Raw genomic sequence first — 21348 nt, 5'->3', positions numbered from 1 at the left:
GGCTATATGCTTTATTGTGTGCTATGTCTGCCCTGCTCACCTCCATGCCAGAGTCCTCAGTTTTTCTGTCAGAGCATGGAAGTTTTCTTATTTTTTGTCCTTCGTGTTTTATATTCTAGTCATAGTCCTTTAAGTCTACAAAATGTTTTAGAGGGATATCTCCCACATCTGTCAATGTGAAGCTTTGGCATAATGAAATGATGTGCTTACTTTAGCATTTCTATTTGATACAAATATTTATGTCCAGATTAATTCTCTCTTCCTTAACACAGTGGAAACACAAGGAATTTAGCAGCAATTGCTTCCAAATAATGCTTTCACTCAGTTACTGCCAGAGAGCTCCTGATGTAAACACAGCCCATAAGCTCCAATCCAGGCACTAAGATGTGACTCAGTAACAGCATTAATAAGTAGTTAGCTTTAGAAAAGAGGTAGAATCAAGAACTGAGATCTTCCAGTCAGGATAAGAGCAACAGAAGGTATTGCACCTGACCATAGGAAAGTTCTTCATGCCCAGGAACTGTGAAAGGCAGACAAAACGCTGCCCTCTTGCAGAAGAAGTAGCTTCTGTAATAACGCTCTCTCAGTAATTCCATGTGATTTCTCCAATTCCTGGAAGTTCAACTTTCTTGTTATTCAAATGAAATCATTATTTTTGCTCTCTTTTCTTGTTTCCACTTCCATTTCTATCTCCTTAGGCTATTCTTCTAAGACACACAGATGTACCTAGGATATTATTTTCATACCTGGAACAGGTGGTCTTTTCTTGCTAAAACCTACTGTTCTAACTTTCTGAGATTTCCTCATTGTTTTATCTAGTTCACACTCATCCACTGTGTATAAGGTAAGGTTTGAATCTCTCTGTTCCTTAAAATGTCCTTGCATTCCAAGTAATAATCCAATCGCTAGCTGTAGTTATCTCCTAGACACTTCTGATGGGGGATTCATGACATACTGATCCCCCTCCTGCCGAAGCAGCCTTTCTTTCTTGGTGCAGCAGTGTCACCTCTGTGTCTCTGGTAGCATCTGCTCCGTTCATGAATACACCATGACTTTGATCTGTGGGTAGACTCTGATCTACTCTGATGGCATATCTTGACCAACTAGGCATGCAACCAAAATATCCCTAGAGTATTATGTTCCTTCAGGGGACATATGGAAAAGGTTTAAGGTTTTTCTGAAAAGTTTTGCTTCTTGAAAATATGGCAATTCTGGTGAAAACAGTTGGTTTTTCCTTGCTATCACACAATATTCTCTCACTTTCCACAGAGTTACTATGTTTGCATTATTTAAAACCAGTTTTCTATCTCTGGTTGTTATAAAGGACTTGTCTTTACAGGCATTTGAAGTTACATCATCTTATTTTCCTTCCCAAACATGATGTCTTACAGGTAGGTTGTGCAGGTTGATATATCCCTAAAGTTTCTTTTTTTATCTAGGGATGCAAAATTCTTCAAATCTCTGTTGCTCAATCTGATAGCATGTTCTTTCTCACTTGTTTACCATTTTTTATGTAAATCTAAGGCCTCAGACTAAGCAGTTTCAAGGAGCTGCTATTTGTTCAGTATTTAGTCACTAGGGCTTTTTTTGGGTTTATCTATTAAAAAAATGATCCAAGTTCTTGACTGACATTTTTCTAATTATTTACCACAATTTTGGATAGTGCAGCTGAACTGGAGAACTTAAATTCTTCATTTTGCCTTTGACTCTCAAGGAGCTGTTTGTTTTCTTTTTCTTAACCTCTCATATGTGTTTGCAAACTGAACTAGTATCAGACCTTGGTGATTAACACAAGGAATGTAATTATTAGTATGAATACTAATGTAAAAGACAGTGTAGAGAGGAGGGGAAGTTAGAGGTCTGTCTCCTTTTTACATGGATTATGATATATCTGTTTAGGCAGCTAGATGTCTTTCAGGCTAGGCTGTCTTGGCACTTTCCAGGGCTGCCTCTTGTGGGAGAAACTGGGGGCTCCTTCTGCAGCACAAGAGGCTGTTTTAAGTCCTGGAGTCTTAACACAGAATTCAGCGAAGGAATTTTACCTGACTTTACTGGGAGGTCCTCCAGGTGGCAATGCAGACAAACTAACAGGTCAGAAAATATAGTCCTGAGAAGATCTGAAGTTTAGATTACCAAAATGGTCATTTTAATTTTGTTTAATGTGAAATGTTCATCATTTGGACAGGACTGATAAGTTCACTTGAATAAGAATTGAGCACAAAATGAAGGGAATAAATTTGGTTTATGTAATTCCATTAACATTACTAGTTACTAAGATTAGAAGATTAGATATTATTAATGTTAAAAAAAAGCCTTAAACTAACACACAAGTTACATTAAAAGCAGTAAAATTAGTCACTTTTTTTTTTTTTTTATGGTGCTTCACTCTCCACAAACATGTATATTGGTAGCCATTTATTACTTGAGAAATCAATACAAAATGCTACTATTATGATTTCATGTCATCTGTACCAATTTTACAGAAATAAAAATATGTGTATAATTATAACAGATCTGTAACTGTTATGATAATGTAACTGATTCAAAAATTTTAACCTTCAGGAAAAGAAACCAGCTAATATGTTTAAACAAAATTTTCAGACAATGAATTTCAGTGTACTTATATATTATAAGTGATTATTTATTTATCAAAAATGTCTAAATGGTGATGTTTCATGTTCTAATTTATAAACTTTAATTTGTAAGAAAGCCAAAATGAAAGTCTTAGCAGGAAGAAAACAAAAACTCAGCACTAAGCTACATAAAAACTTTAAATAAGATTTTTCTCTGTTCTTGTTATAGCGATGTTGCAACAGCAAGCAAAAATGAAAACAATCTCCCAGTGCCAACCTACAGGAATTGATGACTTAAGTGACTATTACTTTTTGTGATTATGTGGAGAGGTGATTAACTTTTGAAGCAGTCACTATGTCCATTCCTTAGATCACCAACCTGGCAAGAGTGCTTTGTCAGGGAAAAGAATTTTAAAGGGGTTTAACCTTCTCAATGAGACTTCTATCCAAGATGCTCCAATTTGAAGCTACCTGTAAACCTTCTTCATAAAAACAAAACCAAAACCAAAACCAAACCAAACCAACCAAACAAACAACAAAAAGAAAAACAAACAAAAACCCCACCTCATCTTCTGAAGTTTTATGAAGGGATATCTGATTTCTTAAAGAATTTTTTTTCAACCTGATCCACCATCTGTTTGAACTGCAGTACTAGGTTCTTGCATGAAAGGAACAAATATCTCACTTTAAATTTGTCACTCAGGTGGCTAGTATTGATATAACCCCACACAACTTTTTTGATTTGAAGATTTGGAGTTTTTTCCCTAAGATACAAAAATTTAGGATTTATAGCTTAAGTTTACTCCATTAATTTTGTTTTTCTGAAATGTTGTACCTTCTTATGTAAATTCTTTTGGATTTCACTTTTACTTGTAGTTCCATTTTGACCCGGTGATGGCAGATTGTAGGTCTTCTATAAGACAACCTAACATGCCCTGAAGTAGGAGTCATCTTTGAGTGAGAGCTGGTAGAGTGGTTTGCCTGCTTGCAATTGCTTGAGAAATGGGAATTTAGTCTCACTCTGTAGAATCATTTAAGTTGGAAATGTTGACTTAAGGTTATAGAGTCCAATCATTAACCCAGCACTGCCAAGATCACTATTAAACCATGTCCCTAAGTGCCACATCTACATGTCTTTTAAGCACCTTCATGGATGGCAACTCCACCATTTTCCTGGGCAGCTTGTTCCAGTGCTTGATAACACTTTTGGTGAAGAAATTTTTCTTAATACCCAAACTAAACCTCCTCTGGCACACCTTGAGGCCATTTCATCTTGTCTTGTTGCTTGTTTCTTGGGAGAAGGGACTGACCCCCACCTGGCTACAACTTTCTTTCAGGATAAAGTCTTCCCTCAGCCTCCTTTTTCTTCAGGCTAAATATCCCCAGCTCCCTCAGCCACTCCTCATAAGACTTGTGCTCTAGATCATTCACCAGCTCTGTTGCCCTCTGGACTCACTGCAGCACCACTACAGGCCCTTCCTGTAGTGAGGGGCCCCAAACTGAACACAGCAGTCAAGGTGCAGCCTCACCAGTGCCACGTAAGGGGACATGATCACTGCCTTAGTCCTGCTGGTCATGCTATGTCTGAAACAAGCCAGGATGCCACTGGCCATTGGCCTTCTTGTCCACCGGGGCACAACATTGGCTCACGGATAGCTGGCTGCTGACCAACACCCCCAGGTCCTTTCCTGCTGGGCAGCTTTAGGACCTGGCACTTGGCCTTGTTGAACCTCATACAGTTGTCCTCATCACATTGACCCAGCCTATCCAGATTCCTCTGCAGGACCCTCCTGCCCTGATGAAGTCTGCAAACTGACAAAGGGTGCACTTAATTCCCTCATCCAGATTGTTCATAAACATACAAAACAAAATTGACCCTACTACTGAGCCCTGGGGAGTTCCACTGTGACCGTCTGCCAGCTGGATGTAATTCCACCAACACTCTTTTAGAGGCCAACCATCCAGACAGGTGTTTTTACCAAACAAAGAGTATGTCCATGTAAGCTATGAGCAGACAGTTCTTCCAGGACAACTCAATATTTATGCCAAAGAATGTTCCCAGTCAACAAAGCTATAAATTTCCATCTGATTGTATCAGCTGGAGAATCAGGGTGGTTTGGGTACTGTTAAACCTGTGTGTGCTTTTGACTGGTAACCTGTAGGTGTAAAATGTGCTGTGTTAGACTTGATGGACCAAATAGGCTCAACTGGACTCAAGAGAGGAGAGGCAGTTCTTGGAGGCTTCTCAGGGACTGCATTCCCAAAAGTTGTGAAGTACCTTGTCAGGTTTTTACAGGGTAGATATCTGGATTACAAGAGGATGTCTTCATACAAGGTTAAATGTATGTTTGACATAAATATAATACAAAATTGTGTTAATAATATGATGCAGGCACCTCAAGGATTTGTGACAAGTCATGATCTGTAGCAAAAGCAGAATTCATACGGAAATAGCCAAATTATTTTGATTAATAAATCTATTGCATAAAATCTGTATATTACAGAAAAGTTGAAATGTGCTGAATATAATTAGTATAAAAATATATCTAAACATACTTATATAAACATAACAAAGATTGTCATGGAGATAAATCATTTACAACTGCATTTTTTAGTGCAAAAAAAACCCAACACGAAAGAGAACTCAAATCTAGAATTTTATCTTTTAGGTTGATAAATTCTTCCTCCCCTCATCTTGGTAACAGGCTTCAATCATATTAATCCCACACAATAGTTTAAGTGCATTTTGACAGAATAATGATAGATGTATATGTCTTTATGCTTATTTCCTAATTCTAGGTATATATGTCATACTACAAATCTTATTTCATTTTTAATGAACCACACATTCTGCACAACTCCCTGATTAAGGTTTTGCACCATCAGAGTGGAACTCTTATTTGATTTGTTTTTTTAAATTACTATTTCCCACATATATGCTTCATAAAGAGAACATGGCTTTGTGGAGATAAAATCATTTATATAGGTGTGATTGGTTTTGCATATTTTTTTTACTCTAAAACTGGTGATCTATGTTAAATATATATAAATAAATTCTTTCTCTCACACATTTTTCAGACAATTATATTTCAGTACTGAGTGTAAATTCACATAGGAATCAACAGACTTGGAATCCATAAGACTGACAAACCACTGGGCAAAATTAAAAAACTATAAAAAATAAAATTTTCATTTTACACTCATTATGTGTTCTTGTTATGGTTATATGTGGGAGAACAACTTTACAATGAGCCCATTCAAGGTTTTGGAAACCCTACATAGGAATACCATCACAAAGTGGCCTTTACCATTGTTGCAGCCTTTTGGAAGATCCCAGAGCCCAGCTCACCCTGTGTGGATGGAGTGAACTGCCAAGAATCACCCTGCATGCTACGGTTCCCCAATATTTTGGCATGGCTCATAGCCTGATGAGCACATTAAAGCATGATGATCCAGTTTCCTTCCATAAATTAGAATCAGCCCTGTAAGACAGTCCCACACAAAGCTGCTAGAAAGCTAGAACAATCCTATGCATTTAAATTAAATAATTATGTATGTTTAGTTAATGAAAAACTCGTGTTTGTCTATTAAAAAAGACAGTGTCTATGTTCAGACTTGTTTGGGTCTTCTTCACTTTTTGCTGTGCTCCTGAATGCATTTACATAATATTGCAGACTGTGATAAACTTTTTTCAGTCTATGGGTAGCTCAATCATTTCTTTTTCTCTGGTTAGTGGCAGGTAGAGGTGGTTTTTTTTAGCCAGTTAGATGCTTCTTTATTCAAGAGATGTGTTCTCTCTGATGGTGTCATTATGGTATCAGTAGTAAATCCCCTTAGATACAGACTCATCTTCTTGCAGTATCTGACAGTATTTTCTTTAACAATCATAAGACTCAATGCCCCTCTCCTCAGGTTCTATCATCTGGCATCCCTACAGACTATCTTGTTGCTGAGCCATTTTACTCATCTGGACGTTTGTGTTTTTTTTTAATGCAATATTTGTTCTCTTAGCCAAAAAAATGAGTGGATTTCTAAGAGGCTTTCAGGATTAATGCTGCCTTTTTAATGTCTGTCCTCCTGTAGACTTCAGTAAATTACTTTTGTGAGTGAGGGTTGCAAGATTTGTTCTTATATCACACACATATATAAATACGTATATGAATTTGTCAGAACTGTACCTACACTTCTATAATCCTGTTTCCTTTCACTCTCTGGCTTTAAAAATTATTATGATAACACACTTATTTTCCACATTTCTGTATGATTCAGTATTTAATTATGCAGGCTTTCAACAAAAAAAAGGCAAATTGTTTTTTTAGTACTGCTGAAAGAATGATTTGACTAATGTATATGTATAACTGCAAAAAGCTTCTATGCTTCCATTCTGAGAATGCTTGAAGGATGTAAAAACAGGAGATAATTTCAACAAAAAATGGAAAAATTCTTTATGAGTTATTTTAAGATTAGAAAAATAATTAAAAGACCTAGCACAAAATATTTCAAATAATAAACTAAAACTAGAGATAAATATACTATTACCTTGATTAATTCTAAGTTAATTAGTCATCAGAAAAACCTCTTTGATCCTTAATGAACAATTGAAAATGGTTACATTCTTATTTAAACTGGTAGTGAGAGATTGATTCTAATTGTCAGAAAGGGACACTTGAGCAACGACCTGACATTTTTAAACGCCTGTCAATTAGTTTGGAGAAAAAAGGGAGGATTGCTCACTTTTTAGTTGCTAGAGTATCAGATTCTCTGTTACAAATACTAGGATAAGAAAGCAGAAAGGTCTAGCACTGGTCCTTTTGGAAGTGCAATAAATGAGTGGTTTAAATACAGTAGTTCTTTTTCTGAACTTTTTACTTTTTTACAAGTCCAGACTTCCTGATTTCTCATGGTTTGGTCAAGTAAAACCCCTTTCTTCCTCTTGTTCCTTTTCTAGAAGGATTCATAGGAGTCCTTCACCATCTTGCTGATGGTTTCTATCTCTAAGAGGAGAGCAGAAGCCTGCATGGCTGAGCTATGAGATCACCACTTAGAGCTGATCCCTAGAGCTGATCTTATCCTTATGCATTAGAAATATTGTGTCTTCCATGCTGGACTTGACTTGATTTCATCAGCTCTGGTTTGAGGAAGGGCTGAGACACTCAGTAACAGAGTACCTTTGTGGGAGCTGTCAAGCCAAAGCTATTGCTCTGTCTGGGGAATGTACTGGCTAGGAATGCAGCTTGGCTTTTAGTGCAAGAGCACTGGTAATGTAGCTTGATCACTGAGTTGAAGTAGAAAAAGGTGTCTAGTGTGTAGGCAGCAATCAAAACATAAATAACAAAAAAATTTGGGGGATTGAATGTAAATGAAAGATCTTGATGAACAATTGGTTGGAGAGGGATTGCTCAGAGGAAGATTGGTCAGTGGCTGTTTAAGCAGCCTGATGGGTCTAGAAGGGAACATCATTCAGATGTCTTGTGGGAAGAATTCCTTTTTGATTGTCTATTAGGAAGCATCACTAGTTTTATAGAGCTGCTATTTCCCAAAGGTTTTTGCAGACATCAGTGCTCATTTGCTTCCCTTCTTGATAGACAGATGTTTATTTCATTTCATAGGAAAAGAGGCTGTAATAAAAGGGACAGGCACTGACTGAGCACTGCAGGTAACAAATAGGTGCAGCCATGAGCGAGACTGACAGAGCAGTCGTTAAGCAAATAAACTAGTGAACTGTAAGCTTAACTGAGAGTGATTCTCCTAATTAAATGAGCAATTAATGACCATTGTATCCAGGGGCTTACAGTGTTATGTATATGCTGTTCTGCTGTTTACTTATCAGCTGTAAGTATCTGCTGTTCAATTTTTGCTTATATTAATATCACTGTGTTGCAATTTGACCAATGAAGTCCATTTAAGAAATATTTACATAACTTCAAAAGGTAGAACTGGAGAAAATTGTTGAACAGTGTCAGTATAAGGGCTTCTAACTGGTTGTGTAACCTCTCCAGAACAAGACCGTAGACTTTTGACCAAGTATATCTATGAAAACATCATTGGACATCAGTATGTATAGGCAAAAAATGGCATATATGAATAATTACTAATTAGTTACTAAACAGTATCATAAGCCACATGCTAATGTAATGTGTTTTCAGTGATATTTATGAGGCAGCTGATGTTAAATACAATTCTGGCCCAAATCAATGTATAATATAACTTTGCATATGTGTTCTCTTTAACTTCAGAGAGTTACACTGGGAATAACTATGGCCCCACAATTCAAAATCAAATCCATATTATAAAAATCAGCCTACTGTCTGATGGAAGAAACAAATTTTTCTAGAAAATGCATAAGATGTACATATTTTTTATATCTGCTTGAATTTCTGTGTTCATATATTTATATACATACAAACGCACACTTCTATGAGTGGCATCTTTCAATAGTGAAATAGTCTCTGCATTTATAATTGAGGTATTTATACTGATCACTAATTTTCTCCTCAAGATGGGAAGATGGGGAGCATTAGTGCATGCTTTCACCTTTTTTATAGTTTGAAATCCAGAAAAAAATTCCTTTTTGAACATTTTTAGTGTTTAGGCAATCACTACCTGTACTGCCAAGGCTTATTGAAAGCAGCTGGATGCCTGCCTCTGTCCTCCCCCTTTCTTGTAACTGCTGCCAGAACAGGTAGTCAGAAACGGAAAGCAGAGAAATATTTGAGCATCTGTGCTCTCTCTCTCTCAGGAAAACATCTGTGGCTTCCATAGGAAGCACTCATTTTTTCCCATCAGCCAAGACTGTCGATACCCTTGGGTCTGGTTTTGGCACAGCAAGCCAAGTAGGATGCAGTTTATGGCTTAAAACTTACGAGAGAAATCGTTCAGGCAATCCCATCCCTGGCAGAACATTGAGAGAAATTCCCCAGGCTGCAAGCCACATATGGGTCTCTGACCTTTTATTAGCACACCATGGGAGAGGTTAACAATTGTTGAGACTTCAGTCCTCCCTTTGACATACAAATACAACAATACTAAGTAAGTAGCCTTTCCAAGACAAGCATATTTAGGGCACAACATGCTCTTTAATCCAGGGTTCAACATAGGGGAAAAAAAAAAAAATCAATCAACCTAAAAACTTAGAATAAGAAAAAGAAAATATTGCTGATACTGAAACCTAAATTGGTATTTTTTCCAGCATTCTACCATTGTTAAAAATATAGTGATTTGTGAGGGCTTTTTAAAACCAATCTAACCATAAGACGGAAAAATATTCTCACACCATTTTTAGCTCTCCGTGTGGTCAGTTCCATGAGTTATGGAGCTAAGATTGTGCAATAGCTGGAGTAAAATAAAAAATGCATGCAATTATGTGATTTTTAAGGATGCCTGTTGTGTTTATCCAAGTACATAACTGTTGAGATATTAAAAAAACAAACAAACAACAAAAAAAAGTATGGATTCAGAATTATGAATATGAGGCTTGTCAGAGTAAAAACACAGAAGGCTATATCTAAGTCTTTTTGAAATGTCTTTTTCTTCTCAGCATTACTGTAGTGAATGAAATTATCTTGGATTTTAGTAAAACAGGAATTGGAAAGTAACTTTTTTGGGGAAACAGTGTAATTACTTGTTTTCCAGCTAAGAAGCTGTAGACTAAATGTCTTCCTCTATGCTGCCTAATCTATGACAAAGAATGCAGATTGAATAGCCCAGCATCCCAGGCTTTTACCATAACTACCTAGTTACTCTTTCAGTCTTAAAGACAAATGATTTTGACTATACAGTCCCATAACTTTAGTGTAGAGTATGCTGAGTGTAAAATGGGAGTGAACTAGCTCATGCTTCTGCCATCAGCCTTTGCTATTCTCTGAAGAGCCAATGCAAGCTGATCTCAAATGTAATAGTCCTATGACTACTCTATGGGAAGCAGGTTCAACCCTGTCCACTGCCAGAAACTGAATTAAAAATAAAGAAACATCATATTCTGCTTTTCATACTTCTGCTAAGGTGAAAACTGCTTCTGAGACTGAATCAGAAAAGTGTTATGCAAGGTTGGTGATTGCAAAAAAATTATTGCTAAGTTATGGTTGCCTCATGTGCTAAGCAGTCACATCTTTATTAACCACTGTTGGGAAATTAGGCCTTAGTGAAAGTTAGTTAGAGGTGAAGAGTGCTTTTGCATTCGTTGGGAATAAACAAAAATACCCAACTGGTGGAGAACCTGCACTGAAGAAGGATCAAGTACAGCTACACCAGAGACACATGCCTGTCTAACCATTTACACAGCAGCTTCCTTACATAACTGATTCCAGTGCTATATCATCCCTATAGCCATCCATTATATAATGAGTTTTAGTTGGAAAATGTTTCCATTACCCTGAGCACTAGTTTATCATCTTTTCTTTTTATATTAGTCTTTTACATGGCAGAATATTCATCTTCTTCCTCTTCTGAGTGTTTTTTTGTTTTTTCATTTGTTAGTTTTCTCAAGAATGCACAGCAGAATTGCTTCAAGCTTTCCTACAGGCCAGCTTTTCTAAACTTGTTATAATTCTTGTAGTCAACTTCATTACTCTATCCAGCTTATCTATGTTTTCCTTAAAGACTTCACCAGCTTTCAGTAGGCTGGATCTACACCTGTGAGCTACATGAAATGCTTCTGTTAATATCTTCAACATTGATACTGACATCTTTTTGTATCAGCACTGTTTGGTTGAAACGTGTTTTGTTTAAAAACTCCTCTAACTCTCCAATTTTTTTTTTATGTACTCCTCCTTAATGATTATTCCTCATGGCATATTTGGTTTCTCTTAAGTCTAGTATCTTCCATTTCTATTAAATCACACATTTTCTTCAGCGTTTCCAGATTTTTAAAAATCTAGTATAAAATCTCCCATTTTTCAGGAGATTTTTTTTTTTTTGAATTTTAGAAATGCTATGATATCGATGCACGATTTTTAATCTAAATTATGATTATCTCACATTTTGTGATATAATCATTGATTCTTCTTTCATGGATTATACATGGATTAAATTATACAATTATATTGGCTTGACATAATGAGTTGGAATTCGAATGATGTAGCCCATTCGAATACATCTGTGGTTAATGTCAATAACAACTTCTTTCATATAATTGAAAGATGATGAGTTTTGGGAACAAATGGGAGTTTCCTCAGACAAGAATAGAAGCAACAACCACATAGGAAGAGTGTCTTGAGAGCAGGGAAGAGAGACACCAACTGCCAGGAGATCTACTTTTCCATGTAAAAGGATGGGCAGAGGGCTTGATTGAACTCAGCACATTTTTCTTCTACTTGAACTTAGAAACAGTCACAGTTTACTGCCTTTGGCCTCAAAAGAGGGTTGGCCAACAGGATGGGTGTGTTCTGTCTATCTTTGACTTGGACATGTGTCTTCTATGGCAAGATTTTTCCTTTATGATATAAATGAATATTAACCCGTTTCCTTCATTCAGAGTAGGGGTGGGGTTTTTGTTGGTTTGTTTGGTTTGATTTTTTTTGAATGCTGAGAACGGCCTTCCATGTTCTCCATTTTTAATTAAAAGATTAATTTCTCCTTATAACATGTTAGGTGTAAGAGCAGTCTTCATCCTAGGTGACTTGATCTTCCCCTGTCTGTCTTGAATGCTGTTCTGGTGTTCGTTCACTCTACTAGAAATCCTGTCTGCTTGTCTCTCAATTGTTCTATCCCTCTCTGCACATTCTTAGTCCTTTCTTTCACATTTGCTGTTAGTCACAGTAGCCAGCTTTTCCCCATCACTTCTCTTCAACATCTGCAGCAAAGTTTTTCCCGTCAGTGATCTAATGTCTGTGGGTTATAATTAAAGGCTGGGATTACTTTTTTAATATTTTTTCCCCACACACAATGGAAAATTTTCCACTTTGGAGCTTCTAGCTATTCAACTTTCTCTCAAGAGGATATTTAGTATACAAGTGAGTGGAGATCACTTTGCAGCCACCTTTGCCAGAGCTCTCCAGGCTGACAGACCACTCTTGGTTCTGTTCATCACCCTGCCGGGGGTGCTTATGCACTACAGCCACACTCTGAAATGAAGCATCAATGTAGAAACAAAGATTATTTTATGTCTGCTAATAATGGAGAGATTGGACACTGACTTACCTAAAATTTTGCTTTCAATTTCAGTATATTATTGTATTAAAGTGACATAAAAAATGGAAGGATTGAAGAGATTGAATTATCTCTGTAGAAGATTATCTGGGCAATGTTACACAGCCAGGTACTATCCAGTCCAAACTCTGAAATATTATGTTTAGCAATTTTTCTTCTGTGTTCAAACTGCAATTTTTTTTTTCCTGTAGCTTTAATTTTTCTGTATTTTCAAGCAAGGATGAAGGCATAAAGGAGAGCTCCCTCTTGCATGCATCCTTTAAATGAATTTCCCCTCACAGGATAAGCAGTCTGGTACCCAAACTTTTCTTAAAGCAATGACCATATAAAAAGCATATACCCCTACATATGCCCAGACTCTCTCACCTAGAATATTAGATTTAAAAGCATTCAGTTCTTTAAGCCTAAGAGAACAATATAAATTTGATAAAATCTAAGATCTATCTAAGAACTCTCAGTTCAAGTAAAATGAGTTGGGTTTTTTTTGAATGAATGAAGGAGATTTAACTGCTATGTACATATAAGTTAAATAATATCTGATTTCACTGGTAAAGTGAAATACTTCCTTGCAGATGACTGGCTTACCCTCCAACTTGTGTTTGAGCTAGAAGTGATGCAGTGGGGTGTATGCAACTATGCTACAGCTGCTGACAGGCATAAAGTAAATGAAATGTTTCATCTCAGTGGGTACATTTCCTGTTTAAATGTTTAAGAAAATAAACTCAACAGCTTTAGCCAAACGGAGACAGGGCTATCTCAAATATTTCATTTCTGCAATGAACATCTATTAATAACTCTTTCAATCTCATTTGGCCTAAACCTGCAAAAGATTAAACTGGTATGTTTACAGATTGAGTAAATTTTATCATCTTGTTTTGTCATCAGTTTTGTTAACTTTTCTGAGAGCTTTTTTTTTTTTTTTTAACTGTTGATTGATAATATAATAATTGAGAAAATTCCCATGGCTGTTGTTTCTCGAATTTGGGGGGAAATGGAGGCTGAAAAATTACATAACATTTGAAATAAAAAAGCTAACATTCAAAATTAAGTTCTTCAAAACTATTGGTCTTTGAACTTTTTTTTCAGAACTGTGGTGTCAGAAATGAAACTAAAGCAATATGAAAGAAATTTTAAAATACTGTTGTGCTCTAGAATGTGTAACAAGGTGTAAGCTTTGTTTGCAGGTTTTATGACATTTTTAAGTGATAATGATAATTCATAACCACTTTATTTTTTAGAAATTATTTGCAAAAGAATGAAACAGACTTAGTTCAGAAGTTATTTTTAAGTGTGCATTGAACACATAAGAAGAATTTTTCTGTTTAACATGTTTTTACTTTGAGGACAACTTGAAATAGGTGAACATTTTAGAATGGTCTAGAAATTTATAGATGGAATTAGGTAACACTGTGGAAAGTATTATCAGATGTTTCAATGAAATATTTTAAAACAGATTTTGTCTTAAAGAGATGCAGAGAGTTTATATACACGTTAATGAGTATGATGTTGATACCATCTCCAGCTTGCATTAGCTCATCGTGAGGTGAAGATTTAATAATTATTAACATGTTTTGGAGTTCCAATTCACATGACTGACAGCAAAGCTTCCCACTTTAGTGTTTTTTTTTGTCTTTTGGGGAATGAGGTAAAACCTTCCTAATCCTAGTGCTTAGGTTGTGGATTATTCCGTGACTCAAGAGAAGAGGTATTTCATAGGTAACAGTTCAATAGGATACATTTATCTCCACAAGTGATTTGAGAGGTTGGCTTCTCCTGAGTGAAGGACATGGTGCCAGATAACATGGTGAATGCTCAAAAGCCATTTTAGGTCTAAATATAACTGCAGTATCACTGGCTGTGTAAAAATCCCCATGTATTTAACTGAGGAATGTGACTTACTAGCTTATGTGCAATGCCAGGAAAGACAGAGTCAACCTAGTGCTGTGCTGAGATTTAGCAGCTTATGTGCTTGCTAGCTCAGGCATCTCTGCAGTGCACTTGATTTCATAGTGGGGATGTGTCCAGCTGTGAAAGCAACTGAGAAATAGATATCCTTCCTCAAGATCTTTCTTTCTCTTTCCTGCGTAGGTAATATAAGCCTTTTAAGGTATAGGGGCCTTTGCAGCCTATGTTTTCATGCATTATCTAGCTTTAGAGTCTCAGACCATATTTTAATAAAAGAAGGAATGTTTAAAACATTTAATAGAATAAAAGGGAGGGGTATATATCTCTTTCCTATTATTTTCTCACTATTTGTTTGTAATTAAGTATAACCAGGGAGGTATATCATAGAAACAAGAAACCGTTCTGTGGGTGAACTAATAATACTTTTTGTGGGTGTTGAAGATACTTGGCTTAATCCTGTGTGGGCCAACAAGTTCTTAATTACAGAATCATAGAATAGTTAGGGTTGGAAGGGACCGCTGGAGATCATCTGGTTCCATCCTCCCTGAAACGAGCAGGAACATCAAATACACACCTCGTTCTAGGTCAGGGGAATACTGAATCTGTGAGACATGCTGCACTAATAATCTGAATGCATGTCATGAACCCTTATGGAGATTTTTGAGACATCCTGCTACTTTTACAGAAGTCTTGGACAAAAGCTGTGAAGCCACTTTTATCATAGTTGTCCCTGTTACCATGTATCCACAGTTTCTTCACCAAAAAATGAGAAAAATTGAAAAATTGTCTTCCTACTTTCTTCAACATATATTTCCAAGTATATGGGAGTCATCACACAGAGAAGGAACTGTACTGTTTCTCAGTTTCCATTTCCAGGGATGATGATTATTATTATTATTATTATTGCAACTTTTTTGCTAATGCAATCTTGTTAATCTGTGCACTGTACAAGATTAGTGATTCTTGCATCTGCTGTTAGTGTCATGACATTTCTCTACAAGACTACTCGTCTCGAAACATTGCACTGAGACTGAAGATCCATACATTTGTTACCCAAATCCTGACTTTCAGAAATAGTCAGCCTCTTTCCCTACTTCTGAGAAATACATTTTCTATCTCCTCTGTGTATTTCAGCAACTGTAACAGTCCTCTGTAGAGAAATGGGTAAACAATGGTATTAGTGAAAAATGCATCCTTTGGGTACTTGAGAAATCTGAAATAGTTTTTTTCAACCATTTTGTTATCAATATTAGTATTTTTTTTAACTGTTGTATCAGTTAATGATATCCATCTTTACCAGGAAAGGACAGTGACATTATCCAGACACAGCCTTCTCAGACAAAGTCTAAAAATTACTCTATCATTACTACTGATAGTATGAAAAGATGTCTGGTGCCTTTGAAGAAGCCATGTACAGATTGTTGTATAAGGAATTTAAAAAGAACCTTAATGGTGTTTGATTTGAAGTATCAGTTAAACATTTCTCATATCACATTGACAATTCTCAGCATCACATTGTGATTTATCATATTTATCATTTATCATATTTACCAGTACCAGGCCCACTTTATGATGTGAACAGCCAACCTAATGAAGTACGTGGATGTGCTGATCTTCCTGAGTTCTCTCCAGAGCCAGGAATACATTCACCGGCACTCAGATGTTCAGAGAATTCAGTGTCATGAACAGGCCCAATCACATGGTGTTGTACCCCAGAAAGAGCAAATTTGTTGAACAGTTGCAGGCAGTCTCTGCAGCAAAATCTGAAGTGAACATGCCTGGGCAGAATCTGACAAATGTCAGAAAATCTTTGAATGATTTAGGAAAGTATCTGAAGTGTTGTGGTTAAAGTCTCTTCCCTCTCCTTAAAGCAGGAATATCTTTGGACATTTGACTACATTTTTAGACCAGTGTCTAAAACCTTCTAATTCTATCAAGATGAAATCTGCAAGAAGAAAGACACTATGTCTAAACATCTCAGATATACAAAGACATTATAAAAGAGAAAATGGCAGAAAACAACATTAGTGTTTAGCAACAGAGCTAATCATGCAGAAGTGGGTGCCTGAATTTAGCTAATGATTTTAAACTACTTTACAGTCTAATAAACTTCGATTGCTCCAGTGGGAATTTCCTTTGAAGAGCAGACTGAGTCCTGCAGTCAATCCATTAGTTAAGCTATCTTTGATCTTGTGAATAATATTATTTGCATTTCTGTAGGCTTATTCAGAGAGAGAATATGGGCTGATATGGAAATAGACTGTATGAAAGGAAGAAATGTAAATATTTGTAAGAGGACGGAACTCTTCCAGAAGTCTAAATTACATTCTATAAGTTATCTGTAGTTACTTTAACAGGTAAATGTAACAAATGTTTATATTAAGAGACAAAAAGTTTGCATTTATCTTGGCTGAATATATGGTTGCAAGAAATTCTGCTTTTAGGCCTGTTCCATATGTGGCCACTGTCCACAGTAATTTTTAATTTGAAGACAGAAGTGAAACTATTGTTCTTATGTAATATTGTTTGAGGGAGAACTTTTCTCAGTATAAAAAAAGAGAAAGGTATACTATTTTAATTCTCTCTTTTTTTTTTCAAAACTTGCTGAATTAGGAAGTTGATATGTGAATATTTTTATCAAGGGACAAATGTTAATGGGTTTGGAGAACACAATAAGGAATGAGAATTTCTGTGACATTAATTAAGAAAGTGAAAAAAAAACCAAACCAAAACAAAACAAAACCAAACAACCAAGTAAAAAACCAACTGTTGAGTGTGAGTGTGTTGGACAGAAAATACAAAATACCTGCACATAAGATTCAGGAAATATATTTTCCTGAGAGCAATAGAAAAATACTGGTCAACTATAGTTCAGCTTGTCTGGTGGAATGCTCTTTGCTGTTTCCTGCTGCCCACGCTATTGTCTGCTCAGACTTCTGGCACATATCATCTCAGCTTTCCACTGCTGACATCACCTGGTTACACTGTTCATTCACGTGGGTTAAGCCTAGTAACTCCAAAATATGTAGCAGCAATCAAAAGAAACTGAACTCCAACCTACACAGCAAGTTTCTGCTTGGTAGCCCCGTACAGTTGGCTCTGTTCAGGGTAGGCCGGTGTTACAGCGGTACAGCCAGCCAGCATTGCTGTCATGCAAGGGAAGATGTGGCCCCTTAATTTTTCATCCCGATGTTTGGGTTTTTCTTAAACCCCCATCACCCACAACCTTGCAGCATTATTGTTTCCTGAATACATTGTTTCCACGAGTACTGGCAGTCCTGACATTGATAGGCAGTGAATCGATACTTTTATGGAATCGTGAAGCCAAAATGGTTCTGCAGATCCGCAATGTGCAGTATGTGGTTTTCCATTTTGGATATAATAACTGCAATTTGAAATACTCTCCCACAAGCATCGATTGTCTGCTTTAGGAAATTCACAATAGGGACTTTAATTAGGAAAGAAGAAACTACATCATTCCATTTAAAAAGGAAAAATTCACACAAGATTTTTTCTTTCTTTCAGTTTTGCGCTATAATTGCAATAACTGTCTTGAGCTGAGGACATTTCCTGGGGCTTAATGGCCCATGGCTTTGCTTCTTCAGGTGATCATCATCATCTCCCAACAGTCATTAATCCCCTACAAATGCCCTGCACCTCAGTCATTAAATGTGCTTAAACGTGCTTTTTCTGAAAATGAAATACTTCTATATTTAATGCATCTTCCAGGAATAGGAGTGATCTTTCTGAGGTGACTAATGAAAGAAATTTAGTAATGTGTCAAAGAAGTACTAATTATGACAAGTGGATAAGTTCTGTTTCTGGAGATAGCACGACAAAGAATATTTCCACAGTAAGAGCATGTTATGTGTAAGCCATCATTTTGTGTTATGTCACGATTCACACTCATCCCAACTGCATAACAGCCAAATCAGAAATACAGGTAGTTATTTGTAGTTAGATTTTTTCTGCAGGGTATCTCAGAATAAAAATAAAGCATCTCACAAAACACGGATAGTGCGTGCCTGCAGCACTGTTTAGAAAAAAAGTTTCCATTCCGTAGCTGTAAAAATAGAGCTGTGCAGTTTTACAAGGTGTTTGTGATAATGCAAGAAAAAAAAAAAAGTTAAATCTTTCCTACCTAAGGTCTGAAACTCTTAGAAATAAATCTTCTGGTGAGCATTTTATGTGTTTCTTACAAATAACTCCTCAAGTACAGCACCAACTGCATCATCAGATTTTTAAACACAGTAGACTGCCTCTTGCTCAAGTAGAATTAAAGCCTTCAACGAAAGTAATTGAAAGGAATTTTTTTTGAGTGAATGAGAATTGGATTTTATTTTTTTTTTTATTTGAATTCTACTTACTGATACAGTGTGTTATTTTCATCCTGTGGTACTAAGAATGCATAGCTGTCCCAGATTGTGAGAGGGATCAGACCTGATCCCATTGCATTGCCTTCACTGAGTGAAAAATCAGTACCTTTTAGGTATTTATGGTAATTTATTGGTAATGTTGGACATTGTGATCTCATGTACCTCAGTGAGTGACTATGTAGATGAAAACAGAAATAGAACTTTGGGCATGCATTGTTAAATGTTGAATAATGTTAAATAATGTTATTTGTAAAATTAGAACTCTCTTAGTCAATACCTTTTGATTGCAGATTAGCCAGAAAAAAAAAAATTATTATAACCTGATTTCACAATTCCTTTCCAAAATTTTCTTCAAACAAACAAAAAATCACATGAACAAAATCTTTCTGTATAAATGGAACTCACAGTAAAAAATTTCATTTACTTCAGTAACCAATAACAACTGCCTTATTTTGCAGTTTTCTAAGTTAGAATAATTTTTCTGTGTGAAAATCAAAGGGTTCTTTCAGAAAATTTTAAATACAAAATGACACATACCGACATATGCACACATATTTTATCTTGCCCTCCTTCTTGTTTTTTGGACAGAGCTTTACCTGATTTCAACTTCACTCTGGAATTATTCCTACTCATCCTAAAGCAGTTTTCAGCAAATAAAGTAGTGAAAAAAAGTTCCTACATCCCTCATTGAGTTCACTGACTAAGAAAAAATAAAATTATACAGAGTCAAGGATAAGACAAAAAGTACTGCACCTTTAAGTTGTTTCCAATCTACTTTATATCTCATCATAAATAGCAGGCTGGAGAATAAGCACTGACCTATTGTACTGCAGCTAGAGCACTTCTTTTGCCATAGATTCTGTTTAAGGTTACTTTTGTTATTTGTACCCTATCATGTAACTTACAGTGTCAGCACTCTTCAGACCATTTGTCAAAATTCAACAGGAATGCACACGAGAAGGAGTCAGAGAAAAAAGAAAGCTTTTTTCCATTAATTTTTTTTCTGTGAAATTTTTTCACTTTCCTAAAGTGCACTTATTAGTATGCCTAGAATTTTTGTATAATTTCTCTAATTAGGAGTTTTCTGTTTTCACCCATTCATTATATTTACAAGTATGTGGAATTAAAGAAAGAAAAACAAAACACAAAAGCTTATATAATGTTTCTCATTTTAAATTCTGTGTTGTAGGTCTTGTTTTCCCTCTGTGCTGCATTCTGGGGAATCCAAATCATGAAGAGGATCACTTCGTCCAAAGATAAACGTCACTGAAAGAGCAGATCTATCTCTTTAATTATGGAAACAGCACTTTAGAAAAATGCTCTAAGTTCCTTGGAATTAATCAACCATGAATCTTACTGAATTGCAATCAGTTCACTTGTGATAGGAGATGTTTGTGATTTGGTAAGAATGTTTGAAAGCTTCTTTAGAGGATGTATTCATTTTTACTTGATTTTTTAAAGAAATATTTAATTTCTCCCCAATTTAAATAAAATGTTCATTTACAACATGGATTTTTTACATTCATAGTACTGCAAATTCTTAGGAACCACGTAAAACTAATTTCATCTTTGCAGTGATTTTGTTCGTAGTCATATGTGAAAAGTATTTTTCACAAGAGGAATTATTAAAATCATATTTGTTGTAACCTGGTATAAAGTGGCTGACTGTCTTCCTCTTGAGGCTAAGCATAAACATATGTGAGTGTCGGGTTTTTTTGTAATGATTGAATTACACCAGAATCACCCTGTCATGCCCAATTCGGTGTTCATAACATACAGCTACATGAAGATGAGTAGTCGAGGCAAGAAAATGATTAAAACCAGCATGATAAAATAACTCGAACTAGTATGAGTTGAAACATCTTAAATAAAATTGTCTGATGTATGTGTTGTATAATGCAGACATGCAGTTTAGGGTGAATTATTTATGGAGTACACCTGTTTTGCCAACTTTAGATACTGATCAGGCCAGAATTTACACTTGGGTATCCCACTGACTAATGTTACTCACGTGACAAAATATTTGGAAGGATGGGCTCTTAATTTCTGGTAATTTCCTGCCTGGGTTATGTCCGGGGAGATGTACGTCTTGTCTTTCAGGAGCTGTTGGAAAGACGGTTTGTACTAAGATAGGAAAATTAAATACAAATGGTAAAGGGAGTCTCCAAACAGCAGGACTGGCAAAAATACTGGATCTAGTTTGTTTTTCTTTCCTCACACTCATCCAAAAATTTTATTTTGGCCCCAAGCCTTTTAGAAGTGCTTAAAGTCAAGTAGCTAAAAAATGGAGGCTGTCTTGCATGCTTCAAAGTAGTAATAATACCTGGTAGTAATAATACTCAAAATGA

General features: G+C 36.0%; 1 protein-coding gene across 1 annotated transcript in view; it reads left to right on the top strand.

Moving 5' to 3' along the window:
* Positions 1-20901, top strand: part of AGMO (alkylglycerol monooxygenase) — a 191145-nt gene extending 170244 nt beyond the window's left edge. Inside the window, exon 13 of the mRNA XM_027877902.1 lies at positions 20190-20901. Coding sequence (XP_027733703.1) covers positions 20190-20270 — 81 coding nt within the window. The 3' untranslated portion in view covers positions 20271-20901. The remainder of the gene's footprint in view (positions 1-20189) is intronic.
* Positions 20902-21348: the final 447 nt, after the last annotated feature.

Source organism: Empidonax traillii, unplaced genomic scaffold (assembly GCF_003031625.1).
Source record: "Empidonax traillii isolate 1590-97213 ecotype Southwest subspecies unplaced genomic scaffold, ASM303162v1 scaffold35:size4298261, whole genome shotgun sequence".
In the NCBI taxonomy this organism is placed as follows: Eukaryota; Metazoa; Chordata; class Aves; order Passeriformes; family Tyrannidae; genus Empidonax; species Empidonax traillii.
Note: the sequence above shows the minus strand (reverse complement) of the source record. Positions and strands in the feature narration are given on the sequence as shown.